Source organism: Ylistrum balloti, unplaced genomic scaffold (genome assembly GCF_031769215.1).
Source record: "Ylistrum balloti isolate Yb309-2 unplaced genomic scaffold, AGI_CSIRO_Ybal_v1 Utg370814, whole genome shotgun sequence".
NCBI lineage: Eukaryota > Metazoa > Mollusca > Bivalvia > Pectinida > Pectinidae > Ylistrum > Ylistrum balloti.
Window position 1 is genome coordinate 8,834 of NW_026782471.1, and position 25,181 is coordinate 34,014.

General features: G+C 33.6%; 2 protein-coding genes across 2 annotated transcripts; one reads left to right on the top strand and one right to left on the bottom strand.

The window, feature by feature from the left end:
* Positions 1-4,841: 4,841 nt before the first annotated feature.
* Positions 4,842-6,153, bottom strand: LOC132558718 (cysteine-rich, acidic integral membrane protein-like). Its single transcript, XM_060223313.1, has 2 exons — positions 6,028-6,153; positions 4,842-5,525 (listed from the first exon to the last, which is right to left on the bottom strand). The coding sequence occupies exons 1-2, from the start codon at positions 6,151-6,153 to the stop codon at positions 4,842-4,844; spliced, it is 810 nt and encodes a 269-aa protein (XP_060079296.1).
* Positions 6,154-10,454: 4,301 nt separating this feature from the next.
* Positions 10,455-23,147, top strand: LOC132558717 (ceramide synthase 5-like). Its single transcript, XM_060223312.1, has 10 exons — positions 10,455-10,636; positions 12,128-12,254; positions 17,814-17,920; positions 18,502-18,559; positions 19,174-19,224; positions 19,841-20,062; positions 21,207-21,313; positions 21,705-21,873; positions 22,215-22,378; positions 22,910-23,147. The coding sequence occupies exons 1-9, from the start codon at positions 10,455-10,457 to the stop codon at positions 22,344-22,346; spliced, it is 1,155 nt and encodes a 384-aa protein (XP_060079295.1). The 3' UTR covers positions 22,347-22,378; positions 22,910-23,147.
* The last annotated feature ends 2,034 nt before the right edge of the window (positions 23,148-25,181 follow it).

A 25,181-nucleotide genomic window follows, 5' to 3' on the forward strand; every position in this document is an offset into this window, starting at 1 on the left:
TTATAGAAAAGTATGTCTGGTTACAGCTGTAATATATAAATATAGGTACACTTGTTATAGAAAAGTACGTCTGGTTACAGCTGTAATATATAAATATAGGTACACTTGTTATATAAAAGTATGTTTAGTTACAGCTGTAATATATAAATATAGGTACACTTGTTATAGAAAAGTATGTCTGGTTACAGCTGTAATATATAAATATAGGTACACTTGTTATAGAAAAGTACGTCTGGTTACAGCTGTAATATATAAATATAGGTACACTTGTTATAGAAAAGTACGTCTGGTTACAGCTGTAATATATAAATATAGGTACACTTGTTATAGAAAAGTATGTTTAGTTACAGCTGTAATATATAAATATAGGTACACTTGTTATAGAAAAGTATGTCTGGTTACATCTGTAATATATAAATATAGGTATACTTGTTATAGAAAAGTACGTCTGGTTACAGCTGTAATATATAAATATAGGTACACTTGTTATATAAAAGTATGTACACTTGTTATAGAAAAGTATGTCTGGTTACAGCTGTTACAGCTGTAATATATAAATATAGGTACACTTAATATATATAAAAGTATGTTTAGTTACAGCTGTAATATATAAATATAGGTACACTTGTTATATAAAAGTATGTTTAGTTACAGCTGTAATATATAAATATAGGTACACTTGTTATAGAAAAGTATGTCTAGTTACAGCTGTAATATATAAATATTATATAATATATAAATATAGGTACACTGGTTACAGCTGTAATATATAAATATAGGTACACTTGTTATATAAAAGTATGTCTGGTTACAGCTGTAATATATAAATATAGGTACACTTGTTATATAAAAGTATGTTCTGGTTACAGCTGTAATATATAAATATAGGTACACTTGTTATATAAAAGTATGTCTGGTTACAGCTTTAATATATGAATATAGGTACACTTGTTATATAAAAGTATGTTTAGTTACAGCTGTAATATATAAATATAGGTACACTTGTTATATAAAAGTATGTCTGGTTACAGCTGTAATATATAAATATAGGTACACTTGTATATAAAAGTATGTCTGGTTACAGCTGTAATATATAAATATAGGTACACTTGTTATATAAAAGTATGTCTGGTTACAGCTGTAATATATAAATATAGGTACACTTGTTATATAAAAGTATACAGCTGTAATATATAAATATAGGTACACTTGTTACAGCTGTAATATATAAATATAGGTACACTTGTTATATAAAAGTATGTTGGTTACAGCTGTAATATATAAATATAGGTACACTTGTTATATAAAAGTATGTCTAGTTACAGCTGTAATATATAAATATAGGTACACTTGTTATATAAAAGTATGTCTGGTTACAGCTGTAATATATAAATATAGGTACACTTGTTATTATATAATATAAGTACTTGTTATATAAAAGTATGTTTGGTTACAGCTGTAATATATAAATATAGGTACACTTGTTATATAAAAGTATGTTTAGTTACAGCTGTAATATATAAATATAGGTACACTTGTTATATAAAAGTATGTTTAGTTACAGCTGTAATATATAAATATAGGTACACTTGTTATAGAAAAGTATGTTTAGTTACAGCTGTAATATATAAATATAGGTACACTTGTTATATAAAAGTATGTCTGGTTACAGCTGTAATATATAAATATAGGTACACTTGTTATATAAAAGTATGTTTAGTTACAGCTGTAATATATAAATATAGGTACACTTGTTATATAAAAGTATGTAATATAGTTACAGTTTAGTTACATAATATATAAATATAGGTACACTTGTTATATAAAAGTATGTTTAGTTACAGCTGTAATATATAAATATAGGTACACTTGTTATATAAAAGTATGTTTAGTTACAGCTGTAATATATAAATATAGGTACACTTGTTATATAGTAAGTTACAGCTGTAATATATAAATATAGGTACACTTGTTATATAAAAGTATGTTTAGTTACAGCTGTAATATATAAATATAGGTACACTTGTTATATAAAAGTATGTTTAGTTACAGCTGTAATATATAAATATAGGTACACTTGTTATATAAAAGTATGTCTGGTTACAGCTGTAATATATAAATATAGGTACACTTGTTATATAAAAGTATGTCTGGTTACAGCTGTAATATATATATAAATATAGGTACACTTGTTATATAAAAGTATGTTTAGTTACAGCTGTAATATATAAATATAGGTACACTTGTTATATAAAAGTATGTCTTAGTTACAGCTGTAATATATAAATATAGGTACACTTGTTATATAAAAGTATGTTTCGTTACAGCTGTAATATATAAATATAGGTACACTTGTTATATAAAAGTATGTCTGGTTACAGCTGTAATATATAAATATAGGTACACTTGTTATATAAAAGTATGTTTAGTTACAGCTGTAATATATAAATATAGGTACACTTGTTATAGAAAAGTATGTCTGGTTACAGCTGTAATATATAAATATAGGTACACTTGTTATATAAAAGTATGTTTAGTTACAGCTGTAATATATAAATATAGGTACACTTGTTATATAAAAGTATGTCTGGTTACAGCTTGTAATATATATAAAGTTATATGTCTAGTTACAGCTGTAATATATAAATATAGGTACACTTGTTATAGAAAAGTATGTTTAGTTACAGCTGTAATATATAAATATAGGTACACTTGTTATATAAAAGTATGTCTGGTTACAGCTGTAATATATAAATATAGGTACACTTGTTATAGAAAAGTATGTCTGGTTACAGCTGTAATATATAAATATAGGTACACTTGTTATATAAAAGTATGTCTGGTTACAGCTGTAATATATAAATATAGGTACACTTGTTATAGAAAAGTATGTCTGGTTACAGCTGTAATATATAAATATAGGTACACTTGTTATAGAAAAGTATGTTTAGTTACAGCTGTAATATATAAATATAGGTACACTTGTTATAGAAAAGTATGTCTGGTTACTTCTGTAGCATATAAATATAGGTACAGTTGTTATAGAAAAGTATGTCTAGTTACAGCTGTAATATATAAATATAGGTACACTTGTTATAGAAAAGTAGGTCTGGTTACAGCTGTAATATATAAATATAGGTACACTTGTTATATAAAAGTATGTCTGGTTACAGCTGTAATATATAAATATAGGTACACTTGTTATAGAAAAGTATGTCTGGTTACTTCTGTAGCATATAAATATAGGTACAGTTGTTTTTTTTAAAGTACAAGGAGAATAAGACCATGCGATCCGGAAGAGTAAGCGTCTTATGCTTCATCACCGACATCTGCCGTGTAAATCTTGGCCAATCTTAGCAAGTAAGGTCATATTCTCACGGTATAAAACACCGGAACCGCTAAGCAAACTAACGATCGAACAACGTCTGATCGTACAAGGAAATATCATATCTTCAAAATGATCCCAAAAAATCATTATCCTTCTTCTCTCAAACATAACACACATCTAGGGATCATATGTATTGCCAGGATATCAGGCTGAAACTGACCAGTCCGAAACCCTGTGGTGTAAGTTTGACAAGTGTTAACATTTTGCCGCGATGAAATGTACTGACAAAAGTCACAAAACTATTTAATACTTTCCCTGGCTCACATTAAGAATTAGATACACGGATACAGTACACAAATAAATAGGACAATAACGCATTAAACTGTATCATTTTCAGTGAAATTGAATTAGCGGTCACTGTACTGTAGGTGGAGTCATTGTTAAATCAAATAGAACTCATATAATCAATATGACGTAGTTTTAATGGGAGTTGTCTTTCATTTAATATTTAATTGTGTTTCTATGGTAGAAATCGCAAATGACATGAAAATCGAGACAAGCAGTGATCACTATCAGTCCGGTGCTTTTCAGTGACCCGTTTCGTGACGTCATTATTTGAGGTCGGTTCATTAAGTAATTGCTAGTATTGAATATCTGTGTGTTTCATTTTCTGATTGTTTATATATGAATATCTGAATATAGGTTATAGACTCATCATGAACATGTTGTCATTATTTATTTAAACCTGTGATGGTATATCAGTGATCGATACGAACTACAGGATGCACCGGACCTTAATATACACTAATCAATTTCCTGTACACATACACTTTCAATAGATATAAAATAAACGTCTGGGATGTGTGTTCACATTACCCAGCCGTATTTGTCTTACAGATTATAATGCGACGACTTCCTGTAAAATAAATAGGTAGATATAATCATATACCCGGTCATATTTATAGTTGTACTAATGAAATAGATATATAAATATGTAATGGATCACTGGTCGATAAACAGTCTAGAACGTACTGGGTTTCAGTATAGAAGATGATTCACAATCCCCCGCCACGTCTACATCACAATCCCCCGGCACGTCTACATCACAATCACCCGGCACGTCTACATCACAATCCCCCGGCATGTGTACGTCACAACCCCACGCGGCACGTCTACATCACAATCCCGCGGCACGTCTACATCACAATCCCCCGGCACGTGTACGTCACAATCCCCCGGCACGTGTACGTCACAATCCCGCGGCACGTATACGTCACAATCCCCCGGCACGTCTACGTCACAATCCCCCGGCACGTCTACATCACATTCCCCCGACACGTCTACGTCACAATCCCGCCGCACGTCTACATCACAATCCCCCGACACGTCTACGTCACAATCCCCCGGCACGTCTACATCACAATCCCGCGGCACGTCTAAGTCACAACCCCCCGGCACGTCTACGTCACGATCCCCCGGCACGTGTACGTCACAATCCCCCGGCACGTCTACATCACAATCCCCGCGGCACGTCTACATCACAATCCCCCGGCACGTCTACGTCACGATCGCCCGGCACGTGTACGTCACAATCCCCCGCCACGTGTACGTCACAATCCCCCGGCATGTCTACATCACAATCCACCGGCACGTCTACATCACAATCCACCGGCACGTCTACATCATAATCCCCCGGCACGTGTACGTCACAATCCCGCGGCACGTATACGTCACAATCCCCCGGCACGTCTACGTCACAATCCCCCGGCACGTCTGCATCACAATCCCCCGACACGTCTACGTCACAATCCCGCCGCACGTCTACATCACAATCCCCCGACACGTCTACGTCACAATCCCGCCGCACGTCTACGTCACAATCCCCCGGCACGTCTACATCACAATCCCGCGGCACGTCTAAGTCACAACCCCCCGGCACGTCTACGTCACGATCCCCCGGCACGTGTACGTCACAATCCCCCGGCACGTCTACATCACAATCCCCCGGCACGTCTACGTCACGATCGCCCGGCACGTGTACGTCACAATCCCCCGGCACGTGTACGTCACAATCCCCCGGCTCGTCTACATCACAATCCACCGGCACGTCTACATCACAATCCACCGGCACGTCTACATCATAATCCCCCGGCACGTGTACGTCACGATGCCCCGGCACGTGTACGTGTTTATTCCACTGAAAGGAACGAAGGGGAAATGCACTTTTTCAAAATTTCAAAGCCAAGAGAAAACAATATTATTTAAAAAGAGTCATTTTCTTCCATTTATATATGACGTCACATATACAGTTGCCTTTGTTATGACTCATGGACCAAGGTTTGTAAATCTCATTTGAACGGATCATTAATTAATAAAATCTGACACTTTTGATAGTTCAGTCGTGATTCTGTATTTCATTCAGGAAATTGTTACTTGTATTTGAAATTGAATTTTAATCTTAATTAAATTTGTTTATGACACTCAGTACCGTTTAACTAGTTCTATTTTAGAAACAGTAACAGTATTGTGTAATCTACGTCTACATGCCGGTAACATTAAATAGATGTGTTAACCCAGTAGTTTACCCTTTGTCTTCTCACTTATCTACCAACGTTAAATATTGCATTGAATCTCCATGGTCAGAGCAGAATCTTTTTTTCTACTTTGAGTTATCTCCCTTGCAGTATCAAAACCCATACTTTTTGATGTCTTGGTGCATAGAGCTGCCAGCTGCTGTATCTGCATTCCTTTGAAGAGTTATATATAAATTTCGACTTTTCAAAAAATGGTATGTTTTGCCACACAGAAGACAGAAGCTCATTCATCATGCACTATTCAATTTAGTGATGTATAATGATAAACAACAACACTTTCGGAGATAAACGGACTGAGCGACACAGACAATCACAGATAGACAGACAGTTCGAGACACAAAAAGACACAGGCGTATAGAGATACATAATTCGGAGAAAGAGTTGGAATGTGAGACAAACACATACTGAAAGACAGAGACATACGGGCGGACAGAAAAAAGAACTTCACAGATAGAGAGACAGACAGACACAGACAGAGACATACGGGCGGACAGAGAGAAGAACTTCACAGATACAGAGACAGACAGACACAGACAGAGAGGGAAAGAGCGACAACTAAGGAAATAAATAGTGGATATTTTTCCTTTAGATGAATAACAAAAGGGACATTTATTAAGACTCGCCTGTTTACATACCAAAGATTGAGTATGTAAACTTACCTTCCACTGTATCACGTGTTACAGGAGAAGGTTAAATTTCTGGTCGTGTCTCATACAATCGACAGATCAATTCGAAAAATGTCTCGAATCCCTAGGACCGACTCGGCTGTGAAGTAGGGGCCTCTGTGGATGAGAAAATAAATGATTTTAGGTGAAACATTCTACAAGTTCACAATGATGTTCATTTTTTAAATAAATAAAACAATTAATTCTTGAAAAAGAATCAATCTCTATTTTGATATTATACCTGTCTGAAGCTGTAAAGTGAAAATACTTAAACGTGAGAGAACGCCCCTATAAAGTGTGATATATGGAGGCTTATCAGGGCCATAATGCAGATGTTTTTATATTCTATATTTCAGGAAATAACTGAAAATAATTATCTATGGCATGTCATTCGTGTATTTCTGTGAAAGAGCTTGACTCTTTGTCTGCACGTGCAAGGGCAGGGGAGAGCTTAAATACAGGTATGATATTAGACATTCTAGCCACGGACAGTGGCGAGACCAGTACAGCACAATTTCCTGTTCTGAAGCGAGTATTACATATATAAAGATTTTAGTATTTTCGAATATTTGTTCAACTGCCTATCCACAGGAGTTGGGATTCTGAATTGTGAACTTATACTTAAATATGTTAGAAATCTAACACGTAGAGCTTTAAGCTGTTTAAGGCTCTATGTGACGTTGCTTTATAAAGTTTAAAGGTTTTGCATCTTGTTTGGCTCATTAGCTATATACATTGTAGTCTATATACATTGTATGTCTACATACAGTGTAGGTCTATATACATTGTTGTTATATATACATTGAAGTCTATATACAATGCAGGTCCATATACATTGTAGTCTATATACATTGTAGGTCTATATACATAGGTATATATACATTGTGGGTCTATATACATTGTAGTCTATATACATTGTAGGTCTATATACAATGTAGGTCTATATACATTGTAGGTATATATATATTGTAGTCTATATACATTGTAGGTCTATATACATAGGTATATATACATTGTAGGTCTATATACATTGTAGGTCTATATACATTATAGTCTATAGACATTGTAGGTCTATATACATTGTAGTCTATATACATTGTAGGTCTATAAACATTGTAGTCTATATACATTGTAGTCTATATACATTGTAGGTCTACATACACTGTAGGTCTATATACAATGTAGGTCTATATACATTGTAGGTCTATATACATTGTAGGTCTATATACATAGGTATATATACAATGTAGGTCTATATACATAAGTATATATACATTGTAGGTCTATATACATAGGTATATATACATTGTAGGTCTATATACATTGTAGTCTATATACATTGTAGGTCTATATACATTGTACGTCTATATACATTGTACGTCTATATACATTGTACGCCTATATACATTGTAGGTCTATAGGTCTATATACATTGTAGGTCTATATACATTGTAGTCTATATACATTGTAGGTCTATATACATTGTAGGTCTATATACATTATAGTCTATAGACATTGTAGGTCTATATACATTGTAGGTCTATATACATAGGTATATATACAATGTAGGTCTATATACATAGGTATATATACATTGTAGGTCTATATACATAGGTATATATACATTGTAGGTCTATATACATTGTAGGTCTATATACATTGTAGGTCTATATACATTGTACGTCTATATACATTGTAGGTCTATATACATTGTAGGTCTATATACATTGTAGTCTATATACATTGTAGTCTATATACAATGTAGGTCTATATACATTGTAGGTCTATATACATTGTAGGTCTATATACATAGGTATATATGCAATGTAGGTCTATATACATAGGTATATATACATTGTGGGTCTATATACATTGTAGGTCTATATACATTGTAGTCTATATACATTGTAGGTCTATATACAATGTAGGTCTATATACATTGTAAGCCTATATACATTTTAGTCTATATACATTGTAGTCTATATACATTGTGGGTCTATATACAATGTAGGTATATATACGTTGTAGTCTATATGCATTGTAGGTCTATATACATTGTAGTCTATATACATTGTAGTCTATATACATTGCAGGTCTATATACATTACAGGTCTAAATACAATGTAGGTCTATATACATTGTAGTGTATATACATTGCAGGTCTATATACAATGTAGGTCTTTATACATTGTAGTCTATATACATTGTAGGTCTATATACATTGCAGGTCTATATACATAGGAATATATACATTGTGGGTCTATATACAATGCAGGTATATATACATTGTAGGTTTATATACATTGTAGTCTATATACATCGCAGGTCTATATACAATGTAGGTCTATATACTTTGTAGTGTATATACATTGCAGGTCTATATACAATGTAGGTCTATAAACATTTTAGTGTATATACATTGCAGGTCTATATACAATGTAGGTCTATATACATTGTAAGCCTATATACATTGCAGGTCTATATACATAGGTATATATACATTTTGGGTCTATATACAATGTAGGTATATATACATTGTAGGTCTATATACATTGTAGGTATATATACATTGTACGTCTATATACATTGTAGGTCTATATACATTGTAGGTCTATATACATTGTAGTGTATATACATTGCAGGTCTATATACATAGGTATACATACATTTTGGGTCTATATACAATGTAGGTCTATATACAATGCAGGTCTATATACATTGTAGGTATATATACATTGTACGCCTATATACATTGTAGGTCTATATACATTGTAGGTCTATATACATTGTAGTGTATATTCATTGCAGGTCTATATACAATGTAGGTCTATATACATTGTAGTCTTTATATATTGTATGTTTATATACATTGTAGTCTATATACATTGTAGTCTATATACATTGTAGGTCTATATACATAGGTATATATACATTGTAGTCTATATACATTGTAGTCTTTATATATTGTATGTTTATATACATGTGTTACTTATGTATAAACAATTGCGGAATCTGAATCTATGTATCAGTTTACACATAATAAATGTTGGATGCTCTTGTTAAAGTCCATTCCAGCTAATTTCGGTTTCGTTTGAATCTATTTTGATGTGAAGTATATAGCGGAAGTAATATTTTGTACGACTCGAACCTGTAACCACTGAAGCCTGAACGGGGTTTCTAGTCTAAGTAATGTATTGTTTAAAAATTGATCGAATCAGTCAGGCAAGTCCTTGTGATACGCCGTCTGTAGCAGATAAATTATAAAGACGGCCTATCACAAGGACTGTATTCTGGTTTGTCAGTATGTTGGTGTAGCTCTAGGAAACATTTTAGTATGGAAGGTCAGTATGATCGAGCAGTAACAGTACATAGATGTATGTGGGGTGATGATATACCGCTGGTCACGTGTTTGTGTTTGGGACGATGTGTCCGATTGTAACTACCGACTGCGGTCGTGTTATCTAGATGCTTGATAGTTATATACGGCATGGTTGTCATGTTTAAATCAAGTATCACAACAACACTTTGATTTTAAGAAAATAAAGTTCGATATACTATATATCCTACCGATTCACGTTATTTTATAGTAAATTTAAAAAAAAAAATTATCACTAATATACTCACGTGACTTAATGATGAAATCTTATAATAATGATGAAACCTAATGATAACGATAAAATCATGTTTCATATTGACATTAACCAAATACATACATAATTTAAAAAAAAAAAAAAAAAAAGCACCTACAAATACGAATGATACAAGGCAGCTATAACCTTCCATATTTTGAGCTGCGCACATATCGACATACATGGCTGATTTCCACAAGTTCGTTTGTCAATGGCCTAAACAGTCAGTTCAGTGGTAATGACGATCATACAGGACATTCGAAAGTGGTTTTGGAATCCTAAATACTGGCTCGTCCATATTACATGGGAGGAGTTCGAGAACCCCCCTCCAGGAGTATATTATCCTCTAGAGAGACACATTCTCCTCCCTAGTGTGGCCATAGGAGTCATTATACTGGGTATCAGACTTGTGTATGACCGGTAAGTGGAGCTTGAATAAAATAAACTACTTCCGAGTATGCACCATGATGTAAAAAGCACGTGAGAGTACGCTGAAGAGGTGAAGGACATCCTAATACAATGGTTGTATTTGTTAACATTTTAATTTATAAGTGATGAACATCAACGTATTACTGCTACAATTTATAAGCATATCTACATCATAAATTAAGCAATCTATTTCCACGTTGCTGATTAAATCTCAGAAATGATCTCTGATGAGGACATGTCGACATTTATGTTACTCACTGTATGTTAATCAACTGTAATTAATTAATTGAATCAAGATTGACAAAGAGATAAATCCCTTTTATTCTCTTACAACACACTATTGTATTTTTTACTTTTAATTAGAATAACGCCCCTCGCTCATGTATTTGTCCCAATCACTCTCTTTCTGTTATACAATATATCACAACATAGGAAGGTTCACACCATGACAAGCCCTGACAAGTTTTCATATCACTTAAAAATTTAAAAATTAACAACTACTTAAAGTTATGATAGGCAGAGAGTCGTATCGACAATAATAAACGACAGAGTGTATTCACGTGACAGAGTGTAGAGTACACGTGACAGAGTGAAGAGTCACACTACAGAGAGTAGAATACACATGACAGAGTGTAGAGTCACGTGACAGAGTGTAGAGTCATGTGACAGAGTGTAGAGTCACGTGACAGAGTGTAGAGTACACGTGACAGAGTGAAGAGTCACACTACAGAGAGTAGAATACACATGACAGAGTGTAGAGTCACGTGACAGAGTGTAGAGTCACGTGACAGAGTGTAGAGTACACGTGACAGAGTGAAGAGTCACACTACAGATAGTAGAATACACATGACAGAGTGTAGAGTCACGTGACAGAGTGTAGAGTCACGTGACAGAGTGTAGAGTACACGTGACAGAGTGAAGAGTCACACTACAGAGAGTAGAATACACATGACAGAGTGTAGAGTCACGTGACAGAGTGTAGAGTACACGTATCAGAGTGTAGAGTACACGTGACAGAATGAAAAGTACACATGATAGAATGTAAAGTCATGTGACATCAGTATATTTTTATATTCTTTGTCCATCACACTATAGATATTCGATTTACGACAGAAACGTGCATCATCGGTGTAATTACATAGTAAGACAGAGAAAAGTCGTTCTACAATTAGTGACCAATTGTTCTGATTAACTTAGAAATTAACCCTTCATAATTTTATTATAACTACGCAACTCTTTACGATTACGATTATCTGATAAAAAATACGTCATATGAGTTACTACACTGTATAACCACGCCTGATTATTAGACTGTAATCTGAATTAACATAGGTAAATGGCGCGAAAGGCCATTTAAGTGTTATCTAATGTCAATGAAGTTTTAAAATTACCATTCAAATATTTGTTGTTCACAGATTAATGATGATATCCCTGAGTTTCTTTTCGTTCGCCTGACATTCAGCACTTTGCTTTGTTAATTAGGTTTCTGTTGATTCCATTTGCGAAATACATGGGTCTCACCATGAAGAAGAAATGCTCGGCAGTGAAGAACCCTACTCTGGAGGCTGCCTATGAGGTTGACAAATACAGCGAAAGGAAACATATAGAGGTAATCGGGGTCATGTATATATTATCTCTGACCTGTTTAGGAACTTCCATCTAAAAGTGGTTGGCCATGACCTTTTACGAGGTCTTGAAATGAAATAATGTATAGATATGTTGGAAGGACTGATGAAAGATTGACGATACAGGTTTGTAGTAGTTAACAGTAACAGTATATATGGTGTGTTATGGAAATTCTACACATTGGATTTACTAATTCTACCATTATCTTATTGATGGAATTTCCTTACAAAAAGATCGGCCAAAGCTGTGCCATCCTTCTCCATTACATATAGATATACTATATAACTATCATCAAACTCGATTACAGTTATGAAAGGTAATTCAAATCTGAAACCTTAGAATCAACAAAATTACTCTAACTAACTCTGAATTATTGAGAGGTGCTATTCCATTGTGTGATATTGTACAATCTGTAAGACAGCAGATGGCAGACTCTGCTTGTGGACTTACAGTTCCCGAGGTTTGTCGTAACCTGCATGCCACAAAGAGTGGCCCCGTTCAGAATATTTGTACTTGACACTGTTCTAAAATTATCTGATATATAAACATTACGAAATTTATTTAACCATGGGGCTGCTGCACCTCCCCGTCTAGATTTTGACTTTTTTTCGATCACTTTGGATTTTCCTCAGTCGCCCCCTTGGCTTCAAACTGACGGGTCCTAGAAGGACGAAACAACAGCATGATGTAGCATCATGACGAGTCCTAGAAGGACGAAACAACAGCAAGATGTAGCGTCACTGACGAGTCCTAGAAGGACGAAACAACAGCATGATGTAGCATCATGACGAGTCCTAGAAGGACGAAACAACAGCATGATGTAGCGTCACTGACGAGTCCTAGAAGGACGAAACAACAGCATGATGTAGCGTCACTGACGAGTCCTAGAAGGACGAAACAACAGCATGATGTAGCATCACTGACGAGTCCTAGAAGGACTGCATTTGAATCATGTGCCTCTTTTTTAAGTCTGAAGCTCAACCAACCGAGCTTAAGAGGATGGTTACATACTCCCCCTCAAGAAAAGAACGTGTCTCAAGTTTCTAGGGGTTACAGCGATATCTGTGGGACAATGCTAAGTATAATTTCCGAGTCACACTTCAACGACAATGTAACGGAACGTTTTGGGAATTATATTTTGTATGTTACGCTGTTGTCCATACTCCATCAGGGAAATCTACTAGGAGAGTGTCGCTGAAAATATAGAAATTCTATAATGATCGTCATCATTACCGGTTCAATAGTTATAGGTTTTATTTCTTTCACCTCGTCTCCATTATCCAGCTTTTAATCATAACTACATCAGCATGGACTGGAGAGATTTACACAAGCTATAAAACATCGATGTTTGGATATATGCTGTCTACCATGGTAAATACAAATGTCCTTTGGTTGATAGGAACAGATCAGTGGTTGTGATTTATATTGAAATTATTTATACATCTAAAGAAAATAGATATTGAATTATTCATGAAAGCCTAATGAATACAGTACCTTTAGGATTTTTATATCCTTTAAGAACATGGCTACCCTACGTTAGCTTCTTAAAATCACTTAAAATCACTTTGCCAAAGGGAATCCAGACATTCTGCTCTGGTGAACACAAATTATCACTTAAATTATTGATAAAGTTAGTTACAGTATAACTATACAACGTTCAATATTGAAAAATACTGAATGGATCGATTGACAATAAAAATATTGGAATAGAAGCATGACAGTAGTAAGCTGTGTCGTCATGGTTACAGTAATATGACCCAGATCACAGGATAGTCTGACCCTACCTGTAATTGCAATAGATTTACAAACAGGCGAAATATATCAATTATCTTTTAAAATATGCTTCATTATGGGAACAACTTGTTGTAGCATCCGCGTGATAACTGATCACGTTTTTTCTGAAATATTTCTTCCATTATTCGATTTTTTTTCGATCTGCAAACGACTTAAACAATTAGGCTCAGTGTCACAAAGACTTAAGGAATACAATCTACAGGCAATTATCAAATCCAACGATGAAATCTACCTTTCAGCTTATCAACAACGAGCCTACATTCTATGACACAATTCTGTCTATACCATTCTATGATCATTGTTCTACTATTTGGGGTCACACTTTTGGTAATAACCATTTACGGATCTCAAATCTACGGTCCAGGGTGAATCCAACAAATCACAGCTCATCTTTCAGCCGTTGGGGTGAAACGTTCAGCCTTACTAATCACGGTCCATCTGGATTCACACTAAGATACGAGTCAACATTGGCCTTTCTTGTCAATTGTGTTACAATGTCCAGTATCATATATATATATATTCACAGATTTACAGACACACAAGTGAATATCACATTTTGATAATTTAGAGTTAGATACAGTGGAATTAAACAATGAATTAAACTGTAAATAAACTATACACATAAACTGATAGGACTACTACATGCAAATTTACCATTTTTTAAATTTTGTTTTCTCCGAGTTCTTCACTTGTACATATAAAATTATCTTTTTGTTGGTCTTCAGTTAGGAAGAAAGTAAGGATTGAAAATAATAAATTATTCGCTGAAAATAAAATATTAGAATAAGATTGTGAGATCAAAAAACAAGTTTTTACCCTCGGTGTGTTCAGCTTTAATCACGAAATAAATAGCCATGTGTAATATAGATAATGAAAACATCCCTTGTTTCTTCAAACCAATAACAGGAAATAGATTTCATATTAAGAGGCATTTTATATACACCACCCATTATATACAAGTGATATGTGGTGTCAACGGGAGATACAGTTAACTGATAGGGTTTGTCTTGATGTATATATGCCTGGGGTATTTACACCGTGAATCGACCTAATTACCTAGTAGAGGAAAAACAGTCCTACAACTCCAGAGAAAATAGCATGTGTGTGCTCAGATATACTTGTAATTGTATGACAGACACACGAAACATCCTTTCTGAAGTTTCATAAAGAGTGGGTTGCTAAGGACGAATGTACCAATAAAATGACCTCTCCTTATCAATAGCTACAGCTGTAGGGTGTTAACTATTGAATGTCTTTAAAACATCATACTGTTGCTGTCTTCTTATAACAACAATATATTGATAAATGTTTGATAAAACGTGCCTGTTCGGTTTGCTCATTGTCAATTTGAATGTCATCTACAAGATAATCAAAGTACTGAAAGTACTGAAAGGCTAAACGTATTGAAAAATGTTCACAAATAACCGCAAAACTATATTACTTTCCCCATACTCCTACACTTTGGAATGCAAAAATTACTAAAATAAGAGAACCAGAGGCTATTTTCTTAATTTTAAGCGATTTTATATCTTCTTTAATTCTTATTTCAAATTTGACGACAATAGTGTGAACAAATCAAAATAGGTAAAAAAAAATAACAAAATACACACAACCATATATATATCGCCAACAAGCCAAATGATAAAAAGCTCTATGATGAAGTTGACTAAATAAAACCTTTGAAATACCCCAGATGTTGCAATTACTATCCTATCAATATGAGGATTTAGACAAATCGAAAGGACTTTATACCTACTTCTTTATTTTGAATGTATTGCAAAGTAATAGTCCTTACTTATTATAATAATATTTGTAGTTGAGGAAAGTAGATAAGGTGTACACAGCATTTCAGATAGATAAAAGTGTAAGTAATTACATTAAATGTATTTACATGCCTATCTTCCTTGAAGTATCATGGTTAGACTTTTCTTCCAGTAATTATGTCTATAAAGACATAGTTCTTTGAGATTAAACCAGACTTCCATATATATACAAAATTTACAATATTTTCAATATAACTACTACTATTTCTGATCTCCAATGCATTAGATAATGTCACCATGACACGCTAAATGAATAAATATGTTATGGAAATATTTCGTTCTAGTTAATTGATAATTATAAACATGAATATTTTGGGTTTTTTTATACGCGCTTTGTTTGAAGGAATATTTTTATTTCAAGGAACTTTGATACACATTAACAAACCTTGAGAAATCAGCACAAACAACCTTCATCAAATAAAACTAAAAGACAAAAAATATAAGTAATAACAGAGTCAACATCATAATCAGTACAGTATTAAAAATATATTATACATAAATCATGAGCACCAAATGTACCTTGCCTACGAAGCGCAAACTTTTTATCTTCAAAAACTTGAAAAAGTGTCATGCCGGTGGGTGTGAAAAACCTGAAAAAGTGTCATATCGGCGGGTGTGCGCGTGGGACGAACAGTCCAAATTGGTGACGTCTAATGAGGTAAAGTGATGTTGTATATTAAGACGATCTTGCCACAACGACAAGGATTAAAACAAAATTGATGTTCTGTTTGTAAATTTTGTTTGTTTATAAGTGTTGTTATTTGATAATTCAAACCAAGCCCCCAGACTAGCTTTTTATCAACTCGCACGTGCGGTGTTCTGTACGCTTACGTCATGTCGAGAATTCCGTAAAATATATTGTTCAAAATTTATCAATAGTTCAACCACACTGTGCTTCTTTTTTGAAATATATAGTAATCATATTGTTACTAAAAAATAAGCTAATTTTGGATGCTTTTAAAATAGCGATTTGACAACGGCATTATTTACGCAGAAAATTGCCGCTAGAGCGCTCTAACTCTTTTCGATATTTCAGCCAATGAGAAGGCCAGGATCGGTAAATTTTGTTCTGAAAGGCCATCACAATAGGCTGTACGTACTGAGTACGTTTAGCCTAAAACATACTGGCATCTTGAAATAGGTCACATATCAGCGATGCATTAACTTTCGCAATAATTCACAAAGTTTGACATATTTCAGATAAATTATTCCACATCAATGTTTGTATTTTAGATTTATCGAGTTTTTCAACATTTTCCCATCGATTTTGAGAATCGTAAACGACTAGATTCCCGTACTTACTTATTTTAAATGAGGGAGGTCTGTTTCTGTTTCTTGTTTTTTCCTTTCACATTTTCATCGATATTTCATACATATATTTCACATTGATAACTTCACGAGATTAAATTTGCCCTGATGTTGTGTCTATCCCTTTGATAAAGCCACGCTCTCGTTATCCTTAATTTCTGTAACATAACAATAATTGTTAAAGGACTTCCGCAACTAAATCAATCACTATAGATTATCAACACAAGTAACAACTGTCTGGATTCATAGAAACATGCCTGTCAAGGGCTACAAATGGCATAAATTAGTAGGTTAAATGACATCTCGGACTCCCATTGCCTTCAGAATTTAACAACCGGAAGTTTACAGGTGAAACGTACCACCCACTTAGGAAAAAACCAAGATATTTTACACCTGTCTAAATCCACTCCACATACATTGAAATGTGTTAAAACTATACATCTTTATGAAGCCAATAACTGCCAGGGGCCAATATTTTACCAAATCTCAATTAATGTAGAGATTCTATGTAGAGGAAACACTATCCCCGTCGTTCTTCGACTGATTTAGATGTGTGAGTCCTAAATTGATACGGCACGTTGCTGGATATTTTCAAAGATTTTCTTTTGTAATCACAGGATTTAACAAAGAAAACAAGTCTTACAGAGCGACAGATACAGAGGTGGTTTCGTCACCGACGCAACAAAGACAGTCCTGGCAGGATGAAAAAGTTCAGGGAAACAGGGTATAAATACAACTCATATTGACAATACTTATTTGACATTTTTTAGAATAAGGCGAATACTTTCTCAAGTGAGATAACATTAAGGGACATTGAATCATGCCAAACAGTAATCAGCTTTCGGTTCTATCTCCCAGATATCAAATCTATTACATAAATAACCAAATATGGATTTATGACAAAAGAATCTTTAAAACTGGCATTGTTTTTGGTAAATTTTGATTGTTGATGTTGATACTTTTTTATGTGTTTTCCTTCTGTGACATTTTAATACTTTATCATTTCTTTAAGTCCTTTCTTGAAAAGATTGATGTTTTCCTGGTCTCTCTTCGAAAATCTGCCTTTTTCGTATTTGTGTTGTCATGAGGTATTCCTAAGAAAGACTTCAACGAAAATGAAACTCCAAGAAAAATCATGCATTCAAACTAAAATAGTATATTGATGTCGTAGCCCACTTTTCAGAATATTTATCAAGTTTCCATCACTCGTATTTCCAGCCTATACAAACTCCAGCCATATCGTAGCAGTCAAAATGAATTTTGTTGTGTATTTCTAGCCTTGTATCTGACCGTTTTGACTTTCAGCTGGTACTTCGTGTTCTACACAGTCAGCTTCTGTTGTGCTTTGTACATTCTCTGGGACGTAAGTACTAACATATGTACAAAAACGGTCAATTTATCTAATATTTTAGCGCAATATCTTGAAATAGAGTATGAAATAACTCTTTGGTGGGTGTGACAATCCTATTTAACGTCAGTGACATCATGAAGTCTTAAAATAATGATATTACAAGGCGACTTTCGATTGCATCAGAGTTTCTCTGTAATGTTGTATAAGAGGGTTAACCACAACAGTCGTGATTGCTTTTTTTTCTTCGTCCTATGTTACCTACAGTTGGTCTTATCAAAAAAGATTGATATGGAAAAAATTATACTGTGAAATCATAAATATATGCGGTGGATATATTTTCGTTGTTTTCGTGAGAACTCGTATTTATATGTTAACATATTGTTAAAATTATTGTAAGTAGACCTATTAAGCTATATTAATCCACGAGGATGAGTTTGTGTTCCTTTGATCATATATGGCGTGACGAAACAAATATGTTACAAGTTCCTTATCTGAAGGAGTGGTCGAAACGTTCAATATATGTCAGTTATGGAAATGCTGTGGTAGGATTTAGAAGGAATGTTGTGAAATGTATTATATTGTCATTACTGAAATCAAATCTTTTAAAACTTTTTTTTGACTTTTAGAAAAAATACTTCTGGGATTTGAAGCACTGCTGGATTAACAACGGTAGACATGTGAGTTAGCTATCAATACTTTCTCATTGTTAAGGAATGAAGCGGAGATCATATGTAATAGTAACACATACTCTGTTTAAAAATGATACATTGTATAAAAGACACATCAGTGAATAAGACTTTTTATTACTAATCTAGAGTTAAATACAGTAGAATCATCCAAACAATGAATTCAACTACATCATACAGTTGTCTCTTCGTTCTAGGACTCTGGTGATGTGAGGGTCTAAATTTTGAAGCCAAGAAGGCGAGTGGGGAAGTGCTCGAATAAAAAAAAGTTCAGATCGAGATGCGAGGATGTACAAGCGCTATGATTCAATAAATTTCGTAATTTTGAAGTATTTGATCATACAAGGAGAGCGTGAAGTACGTGTGTTTAACATGAACTGCGGCACTAAATTAATACGTGGCATGGCAGTTACGGAAAATCTATATATATATATTTATTTATAACAATAGGATAAAATATGTAAATATAAATAACAAATGGGGTGTCCTGAGTTAACTTTTATGTCATTCGTATACTGTCTTGTATCAATTGTTTGTATTAAACATGTTTCATCATTTACCTAAACATAATCCATTATAATATAATTTCATATTCATTTTATTTCAGCATGTTACCAATGATATTTACTGGTACTACACCATAGAGATGGGGTTCTACTGGCATTGTCTGGTCACTCTGATGACTGACACCAAAAGAACGGATTTTCCTGAAATGGTCATCCATCATTTTGTCACCATTCTGTTGATATATTTCTCCTTCATGTGTAACCAGACTCGAATTGGAGCACTAGTGCTGCTATTACACGACTCCAACGATATCATGATGTCTGTATGTATGTTATAACGATGATTTCCAATAGTTTTTTATGGTTTACATACTGTCAATTAGAAATATCTTTAAAAGTAAAATACATATTTTGTTATTAAAAATGATTTTTAGTTTAATTATTTTAAAATTAATAGGATTCTACTTCAAACAGAATTTCCATCATTACATATAAACTGAGAGGTGATGGATACGTAGTAAAGCTGAAAACATTGGGCGAATTTATCATTACAAATCACTTCTTACAGAAACAGCTTATAATACAGAATCATTTAATAGAGAAACTTACAAAATACTGAGTCATTTCATACAGAAACAGCGTATCATACCAAATATTAGTCATTTCAAACAGAAACAGTGTATCATACCAAATTTTAATAATTTCATACAGAAACAGTGTATCATACAAATTATTAATAATTTCATACAGAAACAGCGTATCATATAAAATATTAATCATTTCTTACAGAAACAGTGTATCATACCAAATTTTAATAATTTCATACAGAAACAGCGTATCATACAAAATGTTAATAATTTCATACAGAAACAGCGTATCATACAAAATATTAATAATTTCATACAGAAACAGCGTATCATACAAAATGTTAATAATTTCATACAGAAACAGCGTATCATACAAAATGTTAATAATTTCATACAGAAACAGCGTATCATACAAAATGTTAATAATTTCATACAGAAACAGCGTATCATATAAAATATTAATCCTTTCTTACAGAAATATTGTACAAAATCATCGTAAAAGGAAAATAGCATATACAATCAGTATATAGAGAAAGAGTATATTATAAAAATGAAGACGAAAGCGAACATCTGGTAACTGCAATATTTGTACAAATCCATCTAGCATGCGCTGATATTTTCCTCGTCAGACTTCCATTTTATGGAAACGAAGAATTCACATGATTAAGACTATCAACGTTTTCTTCTTTTGTGCAAGTGGATATCATTTACATCCTCGCCTCGCCGGGCTTAGTTTACTTATAACATTCCGTACAGTTCGATTCCTTAAATAGACAATGCTAGGTCAACAATTGTTACCGAGTTAAATTATCTAAAATACAATCCCCAACTATTACATGTTAGTGGGTCTGTGAACAATGTCAAATGTCTCTAATTTCAGGCTTCTAAGAGTGTCAACTATTTAAAGAAACAACAATTAGCGGAAGTTTTATTCGTCTTGTTTTTCATACTCTGGGTATTTTCCAAGCTGTATGTTTATCCATTTATGTGAGTAGTTAAGTATTTGTACTTTTCAATCATTTTACATGAATGTCAATTGTCTTCACATCCAGATAAAAACACAAAGCAAACATTGTGTTTACAGGAAAAACAGTAGTAAATCGGTAAATATCGTGTATTTTAAATAAAAAGAAGATTGAGAATATCAAGTTTATCAACAGAGATAAGTTGAAGTGGAGAAATTCATTTATAAAGATTGTAGAGAATATGTCACAATTAATGTGGACGCCACAATACATCATTGCGCTAATTTACCCAAAAGAAATGTTACACTAAAATTTGAATGCGCCTGATTAAGTATATTTACAGAAATTAAACGCTTTTTTCGTGAATAAATGTTTTAAATACAGATTGTTCGTCATGATGACTTATGTTACAGAATAGTATGGTCTGCCACTTTTACATCACAACAGTATATAGATAATGCCACACGTTACCCTGTTTACTGGCTCCTAAACGGTCTACTGTGGGTACTACAAGTACTACATATCTTATGGACTGTTATGCTAGTCGGCATCATCATCTCTAAGTTTACTGGGGACAAAAAGGTGAGTCAGCACTCAAGCAATCCAGAAATCGATCCTTTTTAGAGTTATTATTGAGTTAATAGCCTGAACAAAAGACACACAGTCGAATATTTTTAATACAAATTGCGAATTGTCAAATAATGAATTAGATTTTACCATACGGCTGTCTCGTCCTCCTACTTTACACCAGTGTCACCTTGTTGGAGACTAAGAAAAATGAAAATTTGCTGAAATTGATATCATTGACCAGATGGGGAGATGCGAAATTAAAATCATATGTAAGACTAGTGATATCAACTCCGTGGAATGGAAATTACGGGTTTGTATACTGTTCTAACGGTAACGGGTGTTTGAGTTTTCAGATGAAAGACGTACGGAGCGATACTGAAGAATCCAGTGGAGATAATGACGACGATATTTCAAAGGAAATCTACACTACCGGCAATGGATACGAAGGAAGCTTGGGCAGACTTTCACAAGTGATCCAAGTATGACAAGACGCGGCATCAAAGACTTGAGCAAATGAGTAAGTGACATGATTTTTAAAAAAGTCTTTACATTTTTTCCCGTTTTAATCATTGCCATGATCATTCATTGGTGCTGTGAAAGGAGACAGTTTTAAAAGGTTTCCATTTCCCTTTATTTTCTAACATGGTTTTAATTCCTGAAGTATTTCCTTTCTGTTTCAAATAAACGCCTGTACAGTATATTGATCGCTAATAGCAATATCGAAACAACACTAAACGAATGTGGAAAGCAAATAGGCTAGTCACGTGATTGGCATGTCATTAACATAATTGTTCCTCTAATGTTGCCCATCATTATCATGTATATGTATTATAATGCAAAACCAATAATTTCAAACGTGATTAAGACATCATTTTATTAACTTGAGCCTACGATAAAAGACAAAAGTTGGTGTTACAGTTTACCGTGCTTTACAAAAGTCAGGTCGTGTTCTTCAACAAACATTCAGATCGACGTTCATTAATAAATGTATTTGTGTGTGTGTGTGCGCGCGCATACATTGCTATTGTTGTTTTACGTCTATTAACAGCCAGTGTCATTTAAGGACGTGCCAGGTTTGGGGAAGCTGGCGGAAAGTCGAAGTTCCCGAAGTACCTGGTACCTGACGACTGTTCCACGTAGGTCTCGATCCCGCGACCCAGGAGTAGAGGACAATTGGTAAAGACAATCTTGCCTTAACCATTCAGCCATTCTGGTCCATTAAATAGAACGTTGGTGTATCTAGCCATGAATATTATTACTGTATGACATGTTTAATGTCAGCAAAATGCGGGTCTGAAATTAGCTACAAAATGTAATGTTTTAGTAGAATGAGTTTTTGTATTTTCGTATTGCTTTTACAACTCTGAGAAACACAAGAAAATACTGAAAAAGGTATGTTATCTGTAACATCTGTATCTATTTCGCATTTAAGTCAGACATGTGGGTAGTATTGTAAATAAGATAGATTTATCGTAAAAACACATGAATGGAAATTATATTGGTATTGTCTTGTTTATACATGTAGAAATATGCATACATTCATTACAAACAACATAAAATCCTCAGATAATTCGCTAGGATCCCAAACAATTGTGTACCTAATCAAAATTTCAAGATCGGTCTCACCCAGATAACAATTCCAATAATGATTTTGACATACAATTTTTGTTGTTGTTTTGCATATTGTATCAATGTTTTGAGGTTAATTAAATTTGATTTAATCACAATCAAAGTTTAAAATGAATGTGCCAGTTTTACTTTTGTATTGTCAGTGAGTGATACGTACGTAAATACGGTCCAAAAATATTCTCAACTGGACACCAATATAAAAAATATATGTACCAAAAGTTTTAAATCTTACAATGTATTCCATAAAATTGTTTTAGTTTACTTGTTGTAACTGATTCTTTTTGAAACTTTTTGGGAATAACTCCTCGAATTATGCATAATGGAGTGTCCTTTCTGATTCTACTGTTATTTTCAGCAGAATCGCCTTACAGGGACAGTGAGTCTAGAATTAATTATATCACCTTACAGGGACAGTGAGTATAGAATTAATGACATCACCTTACAGGGACAGTGAGTACAGAATTAATTATACCACCTTACAGGGACAGTGAGTATAGAATTAATGATATCACCTTACAGGGACAGTGAGTATAGAATTAATGATATCACCTTACAGGGACAGTGAGTATAGAATTAATGATATCACCTTACAGGGACAGTGAGTACAGAATTAATGATACCACCTTACAGGGACAGTGAGTATATAATTAATGATACCACCTTACCTGGACAGTGAGTCTAGAATTAATGATACCACCTTACAGGGACATTGAGTATAGAATTAATGATACCACCTTACCTGGACAGTGAGTATATAATTAATGATATCACCTTACAGGGACAGTGAGTATAGAATTAATGATATCACCTTACAGGGACAGTGAGTACAGAATTAATTATACCACCTTACAGGGACAGTGAGTATATAATTAATGATACCACCTTACCTGGACAGTGAGTCTAGAATTAATGATATCACCTTACAGGGACAGTGAGTATAGAATTAATGACATCACCTTACAGGGACAGTGAGTACAGAATTAATTATACCACCTTACAGGGACAGTGAGTATAGAATTAATTATATGACCTTACAGGGACAGTGAGTATAGAATTAATGATATCAACCTTGCAGGGACATTGAGTATAGAATTAATTATACCACCTTACCGGGACAGTGAGTATATAATTAATGATATCGACTTACAGGGACAGTGGGTATATTATTAATGATATCACCTTACAGTTACAATGAGTATAGAATGGATGATATGCATCTGATTTCGTTATTCCTGTATTTTGCAAAATATTTTTAAAAAATTGAACTGAGATGTCTCAGAGTAGATTTTTAGTGTTAATTGTAACTTGATCAGATGCTATTTAATGTTGTGTTATGTTTTTGAATGATGTACTAGCAGATAGTAAAATTATTTACCTGGAACCTTGCTTGTTCATTTTGCCAATATGTATGTATATACTATATAAAAAGAAATTATATATTTTTTCATCTTTTTCGTTTTTATTGTGAAATTTTTATATCTGTATTATTGTATTTTGTATACTTTTATCAAACCGTGTTATATGATGAATAATATTGTATCACTCCATTTCCATTTTCACTTTGACAATTACATTCAACATCGGTAACAAAGTATGGTGTGAATTCTAACGTAAGGATAACAAACATCATGTAGTATAACATACTCTAACGTAAAGATACAAAACGCCATGCAGTATAACATACTCTAACG